The 17482-nt window shown below is 68.3% G+C and overlaps 1 protein-coding gene across 1 annotated transcript in view; it reads right to left on the bottom strand.

The window, feature by feature from the left end:
* The window catches only part of CASKIN1 (CASK interacting protein 1), a 30461-nt gene extending 14109 nt beyond the window's left edge, over nt 1-16352 (bottom strand). The window contains exons 1-2 of the mRNA XM_035563438.1: nt 16259-16352; nt 1580-1631 (exon numbers count right to left, since the gene is read on the bottom strand). Coding sequence (XP_035419331.1) covers nt 1580-1631; nt 16259-16352 — 146 coding nt within the window. The remainder of the gene's footprint in view (nt 1-1579; nt 1632-16258) is intronic.
* Between the last annotated feature and the right edge of the window lie 1130 nt (nt 16353-17482).

The following is a 17482-nucleotide window of genomic DNA, read 5'->3' as shown; positions in this document are numbered from 1 at the left end:
GGGAAAGCCCCTCGCCCCGCTGCGCTGCACCCTGCTCTGCTTCCACGCAGCGCCGCCAAGCCGGGAGGCTCCCGGCAGGGGCTGACCTACTTGCTTCTCGCGGCAGCGGCATCCTCCGCACGGCTGCGCTCGCGCCCACCGCCCTGCTGCTCCAGGCCCTGGTCGTGCACGGCGCCCCCGGGCCCTCCCCGGGGCTGCCCGCTGCCACCAGAGCTGGGGAACAGGCTGCGGGCCCCAGCAGGACCTCCTGGCCCTGGGGACCCCCGGACCCAAAGGTGGGCGGTGGGACAGGGATCCCGTCACAGCCCCATCACCGGGACCCCCAGCGGAGCGGGGACGTGTCCCCACCCGACAGCGTGCTCTGGGCACCGTGGCCCCGCCGCCCGCCGCTCCCCGCTCACTCCCCCACCGGAGCTGCGATGAGAGCAGACAGCTCGCTCAGGAGGCCGATCCCCAGCGTCTGCCTGCAAATGTCAGCGTTTTCCGCTCCAGCGCCCCGTTCAGATCGGCTCAAGATGGTGCAAATCACAGCCACCCCCCCCGCCCCCGGGCTGCCTCGGGGGCTTCTCCTGTGCACGGCAGGGCCATCTGCAGGGACCCGCGCTGTTCAGGGCCCCGCATCCCCTGTGAGCACGGGGACACCCGCATGCCGCTCGCCAGCCTGCGGACCAGCAAACGTGGCAGAGATGGGGAAACTGAGACAGCACCGGGGACAGCTGTGCAGGAGGACGCTGCCCGCTGCAAGGCCGCTCCTGACCCCCCGAGCTGGCTGGGAGCTGCAGGCAGGGTGCAGGCAGGGTGCAGGCAGCTCCCCCCTGCTGCCCCAGCCCTGCCATGATGCTCAGCCCCTGTGCAAGTGTGCAAGGGGGGGCACTGGGGGACACGGCCCCCGTCCTGCCCACGCAGCCAGTGCCATGCGCCCGCCCCTGTGCTGGCCAGCGTGCCCACACGCTGCCACGGCCCCGCACGCACGCTTGCCCACACAGACACGCTTGCATGCACACGCACGCTCAGCTGCGCATCCGCACGCTTGCCTGCACCCACCCGTGCATGCACACGCACACGTGCGGGCTGGCGGGGCCGATGCACGGCGGGCAGCAGGGATGGCTGCTCCCACGTGCACTGCCTGGGGCGAGGGGAAGGAGCACAGCGCCTCGGCTCCCCGTCAGCCCTCGCCTCCCCTGGTGCCCGCAGCGGCTACGTGCAACCCCACCTGCACACGTGGGGGGCACAGGCACCGGCACATCCGCTGCATCGCACCAGGGAGCCTGGCACACCCCTGGGGATGCACCCCGCAGCTGCACCCTGCAGTGCACGTCCCTGGGGCACACACCCCCTGCTCGCTGCACCCCAGGGCACGCACACCCCATGGCACACACACCCCATGGCACACACACCCCATGGCACACACACCCCAGGGCACGCACACCCCAGGGCACGCACACCCCAGGGCACGCACACCCCAGGGCACGCACACCCCAGGGCACGCACACCCCAGGGCATGCACACCCCAGGGCACGCACACCCCAGGGCACGCACACCTCATTGCACACTCCCCGGGAGCAGGGCTCCCACTCACCCGTCAGTGTCCTGGAAGTTGACGTTGACTCTCTTCGCGGATCCAAGGAGCTCTGGGAGAGGGAGAGGGGAAAGCCCGTTAGAGAGGGGGCAGAGGGGCACGGGCTGGGTGCCAGGGAGCGTGGCGCAGCTGCAGGAGGGCTTTGCCCCCTGTCCCACGGGTTGGCTGGCCGTAGCCCCAGGCTTAGGGGTGAAGGGGACCGAGCGCTGCTGCTCTGCCCGCCACCACACGCTGGCAGCCCTAGGGCTGGTGTGGGGTTTTCCCGGGTTTCCTTTCCCTGTTCCCTCACCCTGCAGGACCCCTGTGATGCCCCCAGCCCCGCACCGCCTGCGGCCCTGCTGCCCTGCCCCGTGCAGCCCAGCGCCCCGCTGCCCCGAGTCTGACTCCCGGTGAAGGCGTGAGGAAATTAAGCCCCTCAGAGCAATCCAATTAGCACAGCGAAGATGGATGGAGCCAGATTTACATAAGATTTACCCACAAACGCCAGTCAGGCTTTTCAGTGAAAGTGCTTTTCCTTGCATCCCTGGTGCAGGGCCACGGGCCGGGGACCCACGCAGTGCCTGGGAGCAGGGGATGTGGGGACACCTCCGAGCCCTGCTGTGGGCACCGGGGCCTCCTGCACCTTCAGCAGGCAGCCTGGCAGGAAGAGGAGCGAGGCCAAAGGCCGGGCAGAGCTGCAGCCCCTGCAACACCCCCAGAAGCCCTGGGAGGAGCGGGGACCCCAGGCCCCGGGGTGTCCCCACGTCACCCAGCTGCATCCTGCCCCGGAGCCGTGTCCCCAGGCTGGCTGCAGGCGGCAGCAGCACATTCCCATCCCTGTCCCCCTGCCTGCGGGACGTGGCTGCTGAAGGGCTGGTGGAGAGGAGGGGCAGGCAGCCCGCTCCCTGGAAGCATGCAGGGGACAGGCGCTGGGGGACAGGCGCTCGATGGCAGGCAGGGCTCTGGAAGGGGCCATTTCAGCCAGAGAAGGAGAGAGCAGAGCAGAGGAGCCGCTCCTTGCGCCCTGGGGCTGCCGGGGCCTGGCTCCTGCTGTGAGCTCCACTTCTCCTTATCAGCATCTGAGCGCGATATTCGATTACACGGCACAAAATGCTGCGTCAGCAAACCGGGGCACAGCGGGACGCCCGCCAGGTGCAGGCGGCGAGCAGCTCCTGCTGTCCCACCGCGGGCATCTGCACGTGCCAGCGGCCTGGAGCAGAGTCCCCAGCCCTGGCAGGGCACTCTGCTCCACGCACCAGGGGCTCTCGGCACCCACCTACCTGCTTTGAGGGCTGGGGGCAGGAGAAGGGCTGGGGGTGGCTGTGCCCAGGGCAGCGTGGTGCCCCCAGACCCTGCCCTGTCCCCTCACTGCAGCACAGGGCAGGTCTCACTGCAGCAGCAGGGACCATGAGCAAGTAAAGTCGGTGCCTGAGCAGTCACGGCTCCTCCGAGCACGTAAAGCCCTGATTGAATTTTAAATCCCCGTCCATGCGGCACAGACGGGGCCAGGTGCATGCAGATGAGGTGCCTGGAGATGGGGACCAGGCTCTGCCAGCCCTGCCGATGGCCTGGGCTGTGCCCACACAGCCCGTGAGGGCTCCAGGGCTCCATCCCCGCCGCCTGCCCCCTCCCCAGGAGAGCTGCCGGCAGGGCTGGGCTCCACGGGGCAGGCAGGAGCCGGCCCTGCAAAGGGACACGTGCTGCGGGTGGTGCTGGGCTGTGGGAGAAGTTTCTCCCTGCCCACGCGGAGGCAGCGGGCTCTGCGTGCCCCGGCGGCGGCTCCCTCGTGCGCTCCATCAGCGGGCAGACAGCCCAACGAGCGGTACATGTGCTAACAGCAGCGCAGCCCGGTGCCGACGGGTGATAGATAAGGAGGACGTCTTCGGAATAGCAACAAAGAGCAGCGCCCATCCGTCAGGTTCCCAGCCTCTCCTCCTGGCACGCAGGGCAATGGGGTGGCTGCGGGATGAGCAGGGGCACCGCGGGGCCCCCATGGCGTGGGGAGGGACGGGACACCACCGAGCAAGCCCCACACAGCCCCGCTTGCCCCCTCCCAGCAGCCACGCCACCAGCAGACCATGTCCCCTGTGACAGGGCAGCCCCCTCGCCCCGGCAGCACGCACCAGTTAAACACATTAGTGAAGGCCTCCAGCAAAACCCCCCACGTCAGTGCAGCCAGACCCCAGGGTGGCGGCAGCCCCCGTGCCCCATCCCCGCTGCAGCATCCCCGGGAAGGGCTGGGCGCTGCTGGCGGCACGGCCTCAGCACCGGGGCCGAGCGGGTGCCCGGCAGCCCAGGGCTGCCGCCAGGCTCCCCAACAAAGGTGCCATTCAGGGCCGGTGGAGAGGTGCCCAGGGCCGCTTCCGCTGCCCGCTGCCGCCCCAATGAGCTGCTCCTGGGAGAGGGGCCGAGCCGCCCTCCACGATGCAAATCGCCGGCGGACAAAGGCAGCGCGCTGGCGCGGGTGCAGGAGCGGCCCCGCGCCCAAAACTGGCTCCAGTCTTCAGCCCTGGCCCTGAGACGGGCCCCACTCGCTGCCCTTGCAGGACGGACAGACGGACGGACAGACGGGCGGCAGCAGGGCCGCGGTGCCTGCCCTCTCCCACGGGCTGCTCCCGGCGAGGGGCTTCCCCTGGGGATCGGCAGCACAGGCTGCTGCACCCTGCTACGCTGATCCCCCTGCACCCACTCTGCGATCCCAGCTGGGACTGGCACGGGCTAATTTCCCCGCCAGCAGTTCCTAATTATCTGCTATTAAGGCCCAAAGTGCCTTCTTTAAACCCAAATCAGGGACACAGCTCCCCGAGGACGCAGCAGCTCATCCCTCCGGCTGGAGGCAGGGAGCAGCAGTGCGGGGAGGCCGGCTGCCGTGTCACCTCTGTCCCCACCCCACCGGGGGCTGCTGGGCAGCCTGTGGGGACACGCAGAGCAGCAGCCCTGTCCCCAGGCTGGGTGGTGTCACGCAGAGCCCGGGCTGCACCCATGGCAGCCCCCAGCTCCGGCCAAAAAAGCATCGGCCGAGCGAGCTGAATAAACCATAGCGGAGGAACTCTTCTCCCTGCACCTGCAGAAGAGGCTGCTGCTGCCAAAATCTGTTTAGCACTTCAATAAATGCTCGTGCCAAGTGCTTAGTCAGTGACTTCCAGCCGCGCAGCGGTTTGACTTTCGTTAAAACCCTGGCAGCGGCCGTGCGCACCACGAGCCCGCCTGCACCCGCCTCGCCTCAGCAGCGCTGCGGAGAGCTCGGGCCCCAGCGCGGCTTCTCGGCCTCACACACGGCCGAGGTACAGCTCACGCTGATGGGAAAACGTCCTTACGTGGGTGCCAGTTGTTCAGGTGGCTGCCAGTGTCCCCGGAGGGAGCAGCCAGTGCTTCTGTGCCTCCAGGGTGCAGCACCCTGGGGTGCTGCAAGCCACCATGCGCCCCGTGGCGTGGTGAGGTGCAGACGGCAGCACGGAGAGCTCACGCAGATGGCTCACATGGACAGAGCTCACACCGACAGCTCACACGGACGGCTCACACGGACAGTGGCTGGCACCCCCGCCGCCCCCGCCACGGCCCCAGATGGCAAGAGCCGGCGCAGCTCCATCTCCTGCGGAGCACCAGCCCCGCGCCCGCGCCAGCACCAGGGCCCCTGACGGACGGGGGCTTTGCACCGGCAGCATCCCAGCCCCGGGCAGGGCAGGGCAGGCAGCAGCAGTGTGCAGGTCACACCACCAAGGCTCCCCAGGGGCCTCAAGCAAAGCCCTTGTGGCCATGTGGCCCCGCAGGCCTGCAGTTATCCCCTCCTGTAACAAAGCAGCATGCTTGCCTGGTGCAGAGGCTGCCCCCCTCCTGGTCAGGGGTCTGGCTGATGGCACACCCTGGCACGGGGCATAGCACAACACGGCCGGGTGCTCACAGCTCCCAGAGGCCTGGGGAGCAGGACGGGCACCCCGGGGAGCAGGGTGGGCATCCTGGGGAGCGCCCCAAGCACGCTCCTGGATTTGCAGCCCGGGGCAGTCTCAGCCACGGCACGGGATGTGCGGCCTGCTTGGAGGGGGCGAGACATGAGAGAGCTCATTAACGGCATGGAAGAACCAGGAAAATTCCATCTAACGAGGGAGAGGAGAGGAAGCTGAGAACACTGCCAATTAAAAATACCGGACACAAAAGGCGATGGGCAGACGGGGAGGAGAGCACAGCTCCTGCACGGCCGCTGAGCCTGCTGCCGCCTCCCTGGCACCTCACCCGCGCGGCACATCCCCGGCTCTCCTCCCTGCCAGGGCCACCGGCGCAGTGACAGAGAGCACCAGGCACCCGTGGGCACCGAGCGCTGTCCTGTCCTGCTCGCCTGGTGCGGAGGCCAGGGCCCTGGGCACGTGTTGCAGCACAGAGGGACAGTGGCACCCCCAGCGCTGGGGCCTTGCTCAGAACAAGTGAGCCCAGCCCTGCCCTTGGGGCACCCCAACTCTTTGCTTCCTGGGGGCTGCTCGAGTGGTGGTTGGGCCATCACGAGCAGTGTGCACCCCACAGCGTCCCGAGGGGCCTGGCAGTGCCTGGCAGGAAGGGCAGGACGAGATCAGCTGCTCCAGGGGAGGGAACTGCGCTGCTCCGGGATCCGAGCCCCGGCACTGCCGGTCCGTCCCCAGCCAGAGATTGCTGTGCACACAGAGAGACGCAGACATCTGCCATAGACACCGACTATAAACAGAGTCTGCTGCGTGTAAACACCGCCTCGGGGAGCTAATCCCAGCTACTACTCCCATAAATGCCTTTACTTAAGCGACGGGATCGCAGTAGCTAAATGCACGCTTGAATTCAGAGCCCGGCGTGCGGCGGCGGAGGCGCGCTCCCCTGCCCGGCCCCATTCCCTCGGCCCCGCACGCTCCCGCAGGGCAGGATGCCCGTGATGGGGGCGACGCACGGGCAGGGCTGGATGTGCTGGGGGGAGCCACGCTGCTGGGCCCCAGCACCCAGCCACGCATCGCCTGGACCTCCCAGTGCCGTGCCTGGCTGCTGGCACCCTGGTGCATGCCAGGGGGACCCCCCCGCCTGCCCGTTCCAGCCCCGCTGCGCACAGGACCGGGCACCACAGGGCCTCAGCGCACAGCCCTGCCCGGGGGCTCCTCTCCCTTCCCGTCAGCGTGCCCGCCTGCCAACCCCCTGCACTCACAGCCAGCACAGCGCCAGCAGCGATCGATCCCGGCCGGGGTCCCGGGGGCTCCCGGCCAGGCCCCCGCTGCCGAAGCGCACGGAGCGCAGCGGCACCGCGGCACGCAGGCGCCCCGGCCCGCTCCCCCCGGCAGGGCTGGGTGGCCGCGGCGTGCCAGCTCGCGGGGAGCGGGAGTCTGCACCGAGCAGATGGCTCCAACCTCCGCGAAATCAACAGCCACTTAATGAGGGGAAAGCCGCGGCTGCCCCCCCCGCCTCGCCGCCTCGGCAGCCGCTAATGAGCCGGGGGGCGACGGGGTGACCCCGCAGGGTGCCCACAGCTCCGTGTGCCCGACCCCAGCCTGGCCAGGTCCCCCAGGCACCACGTTCCCATCCGAAGATCACGGCACCAACTTCAGAGGGTGCGGGGGGATCCTGCAGTGACATCGCTGTGAGCTGCCAGATAAAGGAAGCATCCAAAATAGCTGCTCTTAATTATATCCCTGCTGACGAGTGCCACGCCAACAACGGGCGCTGGAAGCTCGCGTTGCACGAGGAGCCCTGGCAAGAGCAGTCCTACTCGCTCTGTGTCACTGGTCCCCACGGGCACGCGCATGGCCAGAACGTGTGGCCACGTGCTCTGCTCACGTGTGTGCCCCCGGGGAACTCGCGGAGGTGACGGGGACGTGCCCAGCGAGGACCGGGACACCGCAGGCTGTGCCGGGGGGAGCCGCTCCTCGCTGCTGTCCGACAGCAACGTGCCTGTACTCCTGCAGCCAAGGTCGTGCCAAGCACCGAGCCCCGCGCTATGCTGAGATGCTAATGAAGCCATTATCATCTCCTGATCAATGTTGACTGTATAAATAATGCACCGGGAAGCTCGCGGGCTGCTGGCGAGATGCGATTGAAGCAGGGCTCTCATGCTGGCTGCACAGGAAGGGGTTGCCTGGGGCAAAGAGGAGCAGGGCCGGGACGGACCCACTGCAGCTGGGTGCTCGGTGCCCACCACAGCTGGGTGACAGCCGCCCAGCACAGCGGCACAGCCTCTGCTCGCCGCAGCTGGACAACAACTGCCCAGCACAGCTGGATAACTGCCTGTCACAGCTGGACATCCAGTGCTCACCACAGCTGGATCCCACGGCCCGTCACAAGCTGTTCTCCAAATCCCCGGGTGCTTTAGGGGATGCTGGCCCCGTGCTCAGCATGTGAGGGACCCACAGCTCTCACGGGGAGTCCCTCCTTCCCCTTACCAGGGTGCTGTGGGGCCCATGCTCAACCCGATGCCGTGGCACGGCAGGGACCAGGCACGGGGTGCAGGAGGGCTGCGGTGGCTGCAGAGCGGCTGGGTGCAGCAGGGCTCTCCCCAGGGAAAAACGGCTCCAGGGTGAGGCCGGGGGGCAGCGTGGGGCCGCCCTGGCCATGGGCACGGATTGCTCCGGATGCCCCGGCCGTCGCGCGGAGCCTTCCCTGGGGAGCCGAGAAATCTGCACTTCAAAATCAATAGGCCGTGGCAGCCTGAGTCACGGTGCTGCAGCAGCGCAGGGCTGTCCCCTGGGGCCAGAATGAAGCAACTTAAATGCAGCTTTCAAGAGGCAGCGGGGACTCCTTTGTATTTTTTATAAAAAGGCAACTTTCAGAACCAAAGGGAGGAAGGACGGGCTGTCCCTCCAGGCCGCCAGGGCAGGCAGGGATGGCACCGATGGGGGAGGATGGAGCGCAGAGAGACAGGCGGAGGGGACCGGGGGACACCCAGTGCAGAACCAAACTGCTCAACAGCTGGGGCCAGACCCAGCCACCTTGACCGTGGCCGTGCCAAACCTCAGATCCTCCCCTCATGAGACCCTGTGGTGCCCACCAGAGCCGTGCCGGGGCAGAGGTGCTCAGCAGCAGCTCCGTGAGCATCCCCGCTCCCTCGCGCCACCAGGACGTATCCTCACCTGACCCCTGCCGCGCGGTGCCGTGTGTCACCGGCACTGCTGTCACCCTGTTGTCACCCTGCTGTCACCCTGCTGTCACCCTGCTGTCACCCCGCGTGCCCGGGGCCGTGGGGAGGGCAGCAGCAGCATGGGCAGGGCAGCGAGGTGGCGGTCCCAGCACCGCGTGCCGCAGGGGGGGCACGAGGCTCTGCAGCGCCCTGCCGGCCCCACGCCAGCCGCACGCCCACCCCTGGCTCCGCTGAAATCCGTGCTGGTGCTGTTTTCACGGAGCCTTAATTGAAAGTCTATTCTCCCAGCTCCGGGGCGATGTCAAACAGGTAATTTTCAGTAATCACACCGGCTGCAAGGAGGCACCGCCAACACGGCGAGGCTGTCGCGCGCTGGGGGTGGGGGCAGATGAGCACTCCTGGGTCAGGGCTGGGGGAACGGAGAAGGGAAGGTGCTGGTACCGCTTGCCTGCACCCCGGGGCAGACATGGCCCTGCCTGTCCCTGTCCCTGTTCCCTCACCTTATCCCCGTCCCTCGCCTCCTTCCCTGGGCCAAGGAGTGCCAGGAGGTCCAGCCCCAGCCCCGCTGGGCTGCAGAAAGGGACCAGGATCTTTGTGTATCTTGGAGCATCATTAACTAATGACCCTTGCTATCATCTGGCCTCCCAAGAATCCAGCTGCAGCCCAGGCATTGCTGGAAAGTGCTGGGGAGCTCCCTGGCAGACACAGAGCCTGTGCCTGTGTGCGTGCAGAGAGCCCAGGTAAGTAACAGGGAACTCCGCACCGCTGCGGGGCTGGGACCCGAGCTCCCAGACCATGCCCTGCTAAAGCAGGCCCTGGGGGCTATTTTAAACAGTGCCTGGAGTGCCGTCATCTGTCCTTGTCCACACGGCAGCCTGGTGCACTTCCCCCAGCGCTGCTGACCGCCCTGTGCCCACCACACGCCCGCAGCACTGCGGCCAGGCGGGCGCAGCATGGGGACGTGCAGCCGGGTGGTGCTGTGCAGCCGGGGGATGCTGTGCAGCCACCCGGGGCAGCCGGCTGCAGGGGCACGCTGCTCCTCACGGCCTCGCAGCGCTGCGGGGCAAGGACAGGGCTCACGGACCTGCTCCCAGTGTGCCCAGTGTCCCCGGCACAGCGCGTGCTGGGAGGGAGCTGGCTGGGGAGCCAGGCGGGGAGGGCTTACTGAGAGACAATCTCAGGGTCTGCGAACGCCGGAGCAGAGACAGCCGGAAGAAGAGATGCTGACGAGCAGCACAGAGCTGCGAGGAGCACGCCGTAAACAGCCCAGCTGCAATGCAGGAGCCGGGCAGGCGCTGCTTTGTGCGCTCCAGCCGCTCCGCCAGGAACGGACCCAAACCTACGTGGGCCTCGGTGAGGAGGCGGTGCGGAGCCGGGCTCCCAACAGCCACATCTGGAAGGTATCAGCCGGCGGCTGCCGCTGAGAGCTGTCCCCAGCGCCGAGCCCCACGCCAGGCCAAGGAGGAGGCGCTGCCGATGCGGCCGGCGGAGACGGCCACAGGCATGTGGTGCACATGGACGCACAGGGGCAGGGCATGCACACACATGCACAAGGATGCACATGGACGCACAGGGGCAGGGCATGCACACACATGCACACGGTGCACACGGATGCACAGGGATGTGCAGGGGTACATGATGCCCAGGGAGGCTGATGGATACACGCACATGGGGTGCACATGGCTGCACACGGGCACATGCGTGCACACACGTGCACAGGGGCACACAGGCAGGCTGGCAGAGCAGAGCCCGTGCAGAGCAGCCAGCCGGGGGCACAGAGGGCAGCAGAGAGAGAGGCAGCACCCACGGTGGCTGCACACTGACCCCAACCTGCTCTGTCTCGGGCTGACTCGGGCCAATGCAGAGCACAGAGCCGGGGTCCCAGCAGCCCCAGCACCCAGGGCGCAGCAGCCCCGCCACCACCTCCATGCCCTCTGCGAGGGCCCAGCTCTCACCCGGCGGCCGCAGCGACCTTGCTGGCAGGGCCCAAGGAGACGTGGGCAGAGCGGGCACTCCCCCACCAGCCGCTCACCCCCAGCGTGCCGGCACCATGCTCCCCCAGCCGTGCGGCTCGCCCCGGGCACGGCATCCATCCGTCACTGGTGCTGGAGCAGCAGGCTGTGCCGAGGCCGGCACTGCGTCCCTGACTTCCCATTTTTCAGGCTGATTGCTCCTGTCGCTGCAGAGCCCGGTGTTAAACACCTCATTTTCTACTCCCGTATTGAGTTGGAAAATACTATTAACATTTCATTACAGCTTAAAGATCCCTCTCAGCCTGGCACGAGGAGCCGACCCGCCGGCAGCATCGGGCCCTTGCCGGGCAGGCTGTGCTGCCTGCAGCCCTCAGGGCGAGGAGGGCCAGGAAAGCAAGTCCTGCTCGTGTCCCCACTGCAGGCAGGACGGTGATCGGGGCAGAGGTGGGTGCTGGTGCTGCTCACCAGCTCGGGGACTGGCCTGGCACAGCACAGCCTCCCGGCACACTCGTCTGGAGCCGCGGAACAAAGCAGGGATGGAGCCACGGGGCAGCGGTGTCCAAGCAGAGCACAAGCAGTTTTTGATTCCCAACCCCTTTTCCTCGCCTGCAGGAGCCTGGCCCAGCAGTAACACAGACCAGCCATTAAATATCAGCAAATTCACTCTTTAGTGCTCTCCCGACGGTGCTTTGAATGCTTGTGAAAGGCACCTTTAGCCACCCAGCGTGGCAAAGCGAGTGCGGAGTGGGTTTGTGGTGAGCGCCCAGCAAGAGGGACAGCAGCCCCAGCCCTCGGGCACAGCCTGCTCCCCAGACCTGCACCAGCAGGAAGAGCATGGCAGCAAACCGTGGGCACAGCCCCGGCCTCGCCCCACAGCCACGCTGCCCCCCAGCCCCACGCCGCCGGTGGGACCGCAGCCCCCGCCTGCCGCGTGTCTGCAAACCGAGAACCCCACGGACACGGCACTGGGGTGGGCTCCCACTGCACCCACTGCCCCACTGGCACCCACTGGGCCCTGGCACTGCCACGCAGGCACATCCACGGGCATCGCCACGGCCGGGGCTGCCTCGCGGCCTCATCACGCACGTGCAGCCACCCGCAGGGCCCCGCAGGCACAGGGGAGCGGGGAGGGCTGGGGGCACCTGGGGGCACCGAGCCTCAGAGATGCTTGCAGCCCTTCCCGGCGGCTGGGGAGGGAAGGGAAGGGTTAAAGGGAGTGCAGCCGGAGCAGCAGCAGAAAGCCAGACGCCAGGCTGGCTACGGGAAACCGCACGGCGGCTGTGGAGGGGGAGCTGGGGCCGCAGCACCCGGCCCTGCGGCACCGCCGGACCCCGAGCCCCCCACGGCACCAGCACCCTCCCGAGCAGCCCGGTCCCGGCCGTGCCCTGCGGCACTGCCCTGCCACCGAGCGTCGGCTGCTCCGGGAGCATGGTGGCACCGGCAGCACCGGGAGCACAGCGCGGCCACCAGCAAGGTCCCCGGGCGGGAAGCACTGCGAAAGCCCCAGCACAAGGGGCCTTGCCGCCGACAAAGGGCTAATTGGTGTCAAACCAGGTGAATTTGGGACTGCTGTGAGGAAATCCAGGCCAGTGAGGGAGCCTGGGGCTGGGCGCCGAGCCGCTGGCCCACATTCCCTGCTGCCCAGGCCCCGCAGCCGGCCCCAAAACGGGAGCAGGAGGGAAGGGGAGGGCTCGTGCCGGCAGCCTCAGCCCAGCCAGAGAGATGCAAGAAAATGTAAAATAAATACATGTCACCCCGGGCTGAGTAATAATCCCCCTCTGGAAGGAAACTTGGCGCATGTCGGCATGCTCCCAGCTGCCAAGTCCCTGCTCGGCGCGAGGTTTCACACGCAGGTTATAAACCCCGAAAAGAAGTTTATTGGGGAAGCACTGACACATCGTTAGGCACAGCAGCCCAGCAGCCACCCGGCCCCTCGGGCCCCATGTTGGGGATGCGCTGCCATCTCCCCCGTCGTACTTCACTCCTTAATCCGTGCTGAGGGGGCCGGGGGGGGTGGGAGAAGAGTGTCCAGCCGAGTGACGGAGGCTCACGGCACCATCACCAGGGGCACTTGGCCGAGCTGCCGCAGGATCCGGCCCCAGAGCCCTTTCCAGCCTGGCCCCGCTGGAGGCCGGTGGCACACGTAGGGTCCTCCCGCTGCCCAGGGAGGCTGGATGGTGCCCGGGCTCTCCCTGCAGCGCACAGGGGCTGCCTCGTGCAGCGGCGGGAGCCATTAGCAGCGGCTGCCGGCCGGGGAAGTTTCCTGTGTTGCTGGAGGGCTGAGGGGAATCGGGCAGCTCCGGCGGCTGCCGGCCACACGCGCCCTGTGCACTGCACCACAATTGGATTTGCAGCTGCCCTGCCTTTTACTGCATGGAAATTGAATTGTAAAATGTCAAAGACATTTCCTAACTGCGCCATATTAGCCTGGTTTTATTAAATACTGTTATCAGAGGAGATTATTAATGCAATCAAATGCAGGCAAAAAACCCCTGGAATTAACTGGCCGCCACGCAGGAGGACGCACCAGAGAGCAGGAGGCCTCCCACAAGGGCTGCATCCCAGGGCCCCGCTCACACCCAGCCCCTCGGCACAGCAGGGCCCTGCCCGGGACCCCAGAGGGGTCTGGCTCCTGGCTTCTGCCTTCTGGCCCCGGGCTGCCTCCGCTGGCCCCCTTCATGCCAGGACAGCAGCTGAAGCAGCGTTCCTGCCTGGAGCTGTGCCCCAGCTCGTGGCCCAGGAGCAGTCCCCATGGGATGGCAGCATCCCGAAGGGTGGTGAGCCCCGTGCCCAGCTCCGGAGCCCGACCAGGCAGCGCGGGTCACCCGGTCCCAGGAGCCCCAGAGAGGGACCCAGAGCTCCTGCAGCACACGAGGACACGGGAGAGGATGTCTCTGCTGCACAAACCTGCCACACGTGGAAGTGATTTGCAAAGCGCCCAGCACGGTGGGTGGGAGAAGCTCGGCAGCGGGACCCGACCCCAGCTCGAGGTCCCTCCCGCGGCACTGGGGGGCCACGCAGAAGCCATTTCCAAGCGGATGAGCTGAGCGTGGCAGCAACCCCGCAGAGAAGGAGCCTGCCTGCTCCAAAATGCCACCACCGAGGGACCCCCCTGCCAGCACAGCGCAGCTCCGTCTCCCGCTGCCCAAAGGCCTGGGACGGGGACGCTGCAGCACAGACCCTGCTGGGGACGCCCCAGGTCCCCGTCCTGCCCCGCAGCGCCCAGGCTGGGGAGGCGAGGTGAAAACGCCAAGTCACTACAATTCTTCGAGGTAGCACCAGGGAGGAGGGGACAGGGAGGGAAACAGTTTGCTGCCAAATCCCTGCATCTGATTTGCGTAACTTTCAGACAACCTCATCAATTATGGATGCCCGGGAAGCGAACGCGGTGCGCGCTGCGGCCGGCCCGGGCCCCACAAACTCTTACTCCACTCTGCTAAATCGGGCCCCACGTCGCCATAGCAACCCGTGTTAATTCACGCAGGGATTTTTAAAATCTCATTTATTAAACCCCACATGAATAGGATATTATCCAGATAACAGAGCTACAGTTACAAATCTTCCCGGTGCCGAAGAGCGTGGGGAGCACCGGAGGCATGTGTGGGAATGGCACATGGAGGGGGGGAGGGCACGGGGACACCCCGGCATTGGGACAGCCGCTGCTCAGCGCTCCCCCAGCCCCACTGCTGCTGCCAGGGGCATGGCACCTGCTGCCATACACACAGCCCTGGGTCGGGCCCCAGGGGAGCAGGAGCAGCCCCGGAGCACAGCCCTGGGGGCTCCAGCAGAGCTGGAGATGTGCAGCCCAACCTGGGCACGGGGCAAGCAGCCGGGCCTGCAGCGGGCATCCCCCCGGTGCCAGGATCAGTATCATGGGGTTCCCTCATCCCTTTCCTGCGAGCCCGGCACAGGGAGCACCGCCGGGTCTCACGGGCATCCTGCTGCACAGCACCCGGGGGGCTCCGCAGTGGGACATGTGGCAGAACAGGGCTGGGAAGAGAGGGATGCGGGAGGAGGTGGTGGCACTCGGCACAGCACCGCTGGCTGTTGTCACAGCGACGCCAGCTGTGTGCCCAGGCCAGCGGGGGTTTGGGAGGGGTGCGTGGGGACAGCGCGTGGGCCACACATGGTCCCTGTCCCCATGTGCCGTGCTGGGAGGCCACGAAGTGGCAGCGCCTGAAGTAGGTTGGGAAGAACGAGGCTTGGCGCTGGAGCCTGTTCCTTCCCTGCACAGGCCCTCAGCAGGGGCACTAGAGGCACAGGGGACACCGTGCCGGTCCTACATGGCAGCTAGACACAGGGACACCGTGCTGGCCTTGCACAGCTGTGGGCACAGGGGATGCAACAAGAGCCCTGCATGGCACCAGGACGTGGGGGATGCCACGCTGGCCCTGCACAGGAGTGGGGACATGGGGGATGCTGTGCCAGCCCTGCTCAGCACCAGGACACAGGGGACACACACACTGGCCCCGCTCAGGCAGAAACATCCCTGTGAGAGCAGGGACAAGGGACACTGTGACAGCCCCGCACAGCTCCGGGGCCACGGGGGTGCCCACATTTGGGGAGCACCGAGAGGGAAGGACTCGGGGCACAGCGGTGGCGGGGCTGCGTGCAGCGGCCCTGCGACTTGGTGCCGCGTGGGTGCTCCCTGGGGGCAGTGCCTGAGCCCAGGGACAGCCCCCGGCCCCGCCAGCCCTGCACGCCAGGCCTGAAACCTGCGGCTGCATCAGCACCATGAATAATTCAGTCCCGGGTAAAACGCCTCAGCAGAGCAGTTAAAACGCACAGAGAGCAGACGCTCCCGGAGCCACACACATGTACACACGGAGACGCACAGCTACACCCCCGCAGCCTCGCGCACGGCCGTACACAGCGGTGTGCACGCCTGGAGAGAGATGTGCAGAGCCCGGCGCAGAGATGCTCGCAGGGAGACACCCGTGGAGATGCATCCAAACACCCCCACACGGAGAAACACCAACACAGCCACATCCAAACACACATATGCCAGGGTACACACCGGCACACAAACACAGTCGCGCACCCAAACACAGGCACACACGCACACCCGGGCACGCACGTAGACGAGCACGGGCACAGCTGCACACACGCACATATGTGTGCAGGCGCCGGCAGCCCTGCTGCACACACGCAGGTCCGTGCCCACAGACGCGCACGGATGCCCCCGCCTGTGCCCCCCCCGCCCTTCCCCAGCCCCCGGGGCTGCAGCGGCCCGGCCCGGCCCGGCTCCCCGGGGGGCTCGGAACCGCTCCGGGGCGCGGGCAGCGCGGGAGGCGCTGCGGGGCTGTACCGGGCCCGCCGAGCCCGTGCAGCGCCGAGCGCCCGCGCGGCTCCCGGGGACGCTCCGCCGCCGCCGCCCGCCCCCCCCCGCAGCCCCGCCGGCCCCCCCCCAGCCGGGCCGGGCCGGGCCGAGCCCCGGGGCGCTGCCGGGGATGCCCGGGGGCCCCCGCCCGCACCGCACCGCACCGCACCGCACCGGGGATGCTCGGGGCCGGGGAGGGGCAGGGCGGCCGGGCTGCGGGTACCGGCCCCCGCCGCCCCGCCCGGGGCCGCTGCCGGTCGCCGCCCGCGGCGCCGCCGCCGCCCCCCGCCCGGCCCGGCCCGGCCCGGCCCCCGCGGCGCGGCACTCACTGGCTTTGCCGGGCTTGGGCCTCTGCAGCAGCTTCTGCACGGCCGCGACGTCCTCCGCCTTCACCGCCTGCACCAGCTCCTGGTCCTTGCCCATGGCTCCGCGGCGCCGGGGCTGCCGGCTGCGGGCTCACGGCCCGAGCATCCTCCGCGGCGAGGGGCGGGCGGGCGGCTGGCGCGGCTCGGCTCGGCTCGGCTCGGCTCGGCTCGGCTCGGCTCCGCTCGGCGCGGGCCCCCCCTCCCCAGCCCGCTCCGGAGGCGGGGGCGGCGGCGGCGGCGGCGGGCGCCCGGGGCGGGGCGGGGCGCGGCGGGGCGGGGGGGCCCCCACCGGGAGCGCGGGGGGGCACCGCGGCCGCTCGGGAGCCGCACCGGGGCGCACGGCAGGAGCGGAGGGGGAGGAATCTGGGGGGGGGAGGGAAACGGAGGGGCGGGAGCCCCGGCTGGGGGGGGGGGCGGGGGGGGGCGCCGGGAGCGCGGGGAGGGGGCTGGGGTGCCCGGGGGCAGGAAGGGGAGGGGGCGCGGGGGGGCCCGCCCGGGGCTGGCGGCTCCCGGAGGGGGGGTCCCGGGGAGGTCGCGGTGCGGCCGGAGCGGGGCGAGGCTTGGGGGGGGGGGCTCGGTGCGGCTGCGGCACCCGGGGGAGGGCCGGGGGGGCCGTGCCCGCCGGGAGGCCCCGTCCCAGGGCCCCGTCCCGCGGCTCTGCCCGGCCCCTGCAGCCCCCCCCCGGCAGCTGGTAACGGACGCGGGCTGGGGGAGCTGCTCGATTCCCTTAAATAAAGCCCTGATTACTGCCTCATTTTCCGCTTTTGCAGACACAATGGCCGGTGACATTCGTCCCCGTGCGTTTTCTTGTGCCTTAAAGGACTGAGGCATTGAAGGTGCTGGAGGATGCCTGCCTGGGCCAGGGCCAGGAGGGTGCTGGTGAACCCCTAGGAAGTGGGGCAGCGATGGACAAGGCTCACTGTGCTACTGGTGCCGGCCAGTGCAGAGCCCCGCCACCACCTGCACAAAGTCGTGAACAAATTTCTGCCCTCCCCCACAAGCCACTGCCTAAAAGGCTCGCTGAGGCCCCGGCTCTGGGAAACCAGCCTTGGGGCGTGCGTGTCCAGAAGCTGGCACTGGACAGCACGGCCCGCAGTGAGCGGGGCAGCGAGCAGGCGGCTGCACAGGGCAGGCAGCTGCAGCGCCCCACTGGGTGCAGTGCACGGGGACAGGCAGCCGCCGACCCAG

This window comes from Cygnus atratus, chromosome 15, assembly GCF_013377495.2.
Source record: "Cygnus atratus isolate AKBS03 ecotype Queensland, Australia chromosome 15, CAtr_DNAZoo_HiC_assembly, whole genome shotgun sequence".
Lineage (NCBI taxonomy): Eukaryota > Metazoa > Chordata > Aves > Anseriformes > Anatidae > Cygnus > Cygnus atratus.
Note: the sequence above shows the minus strand (reverse complement) of the source record. Positions and strands in the feature narration are given on the sequence as shown.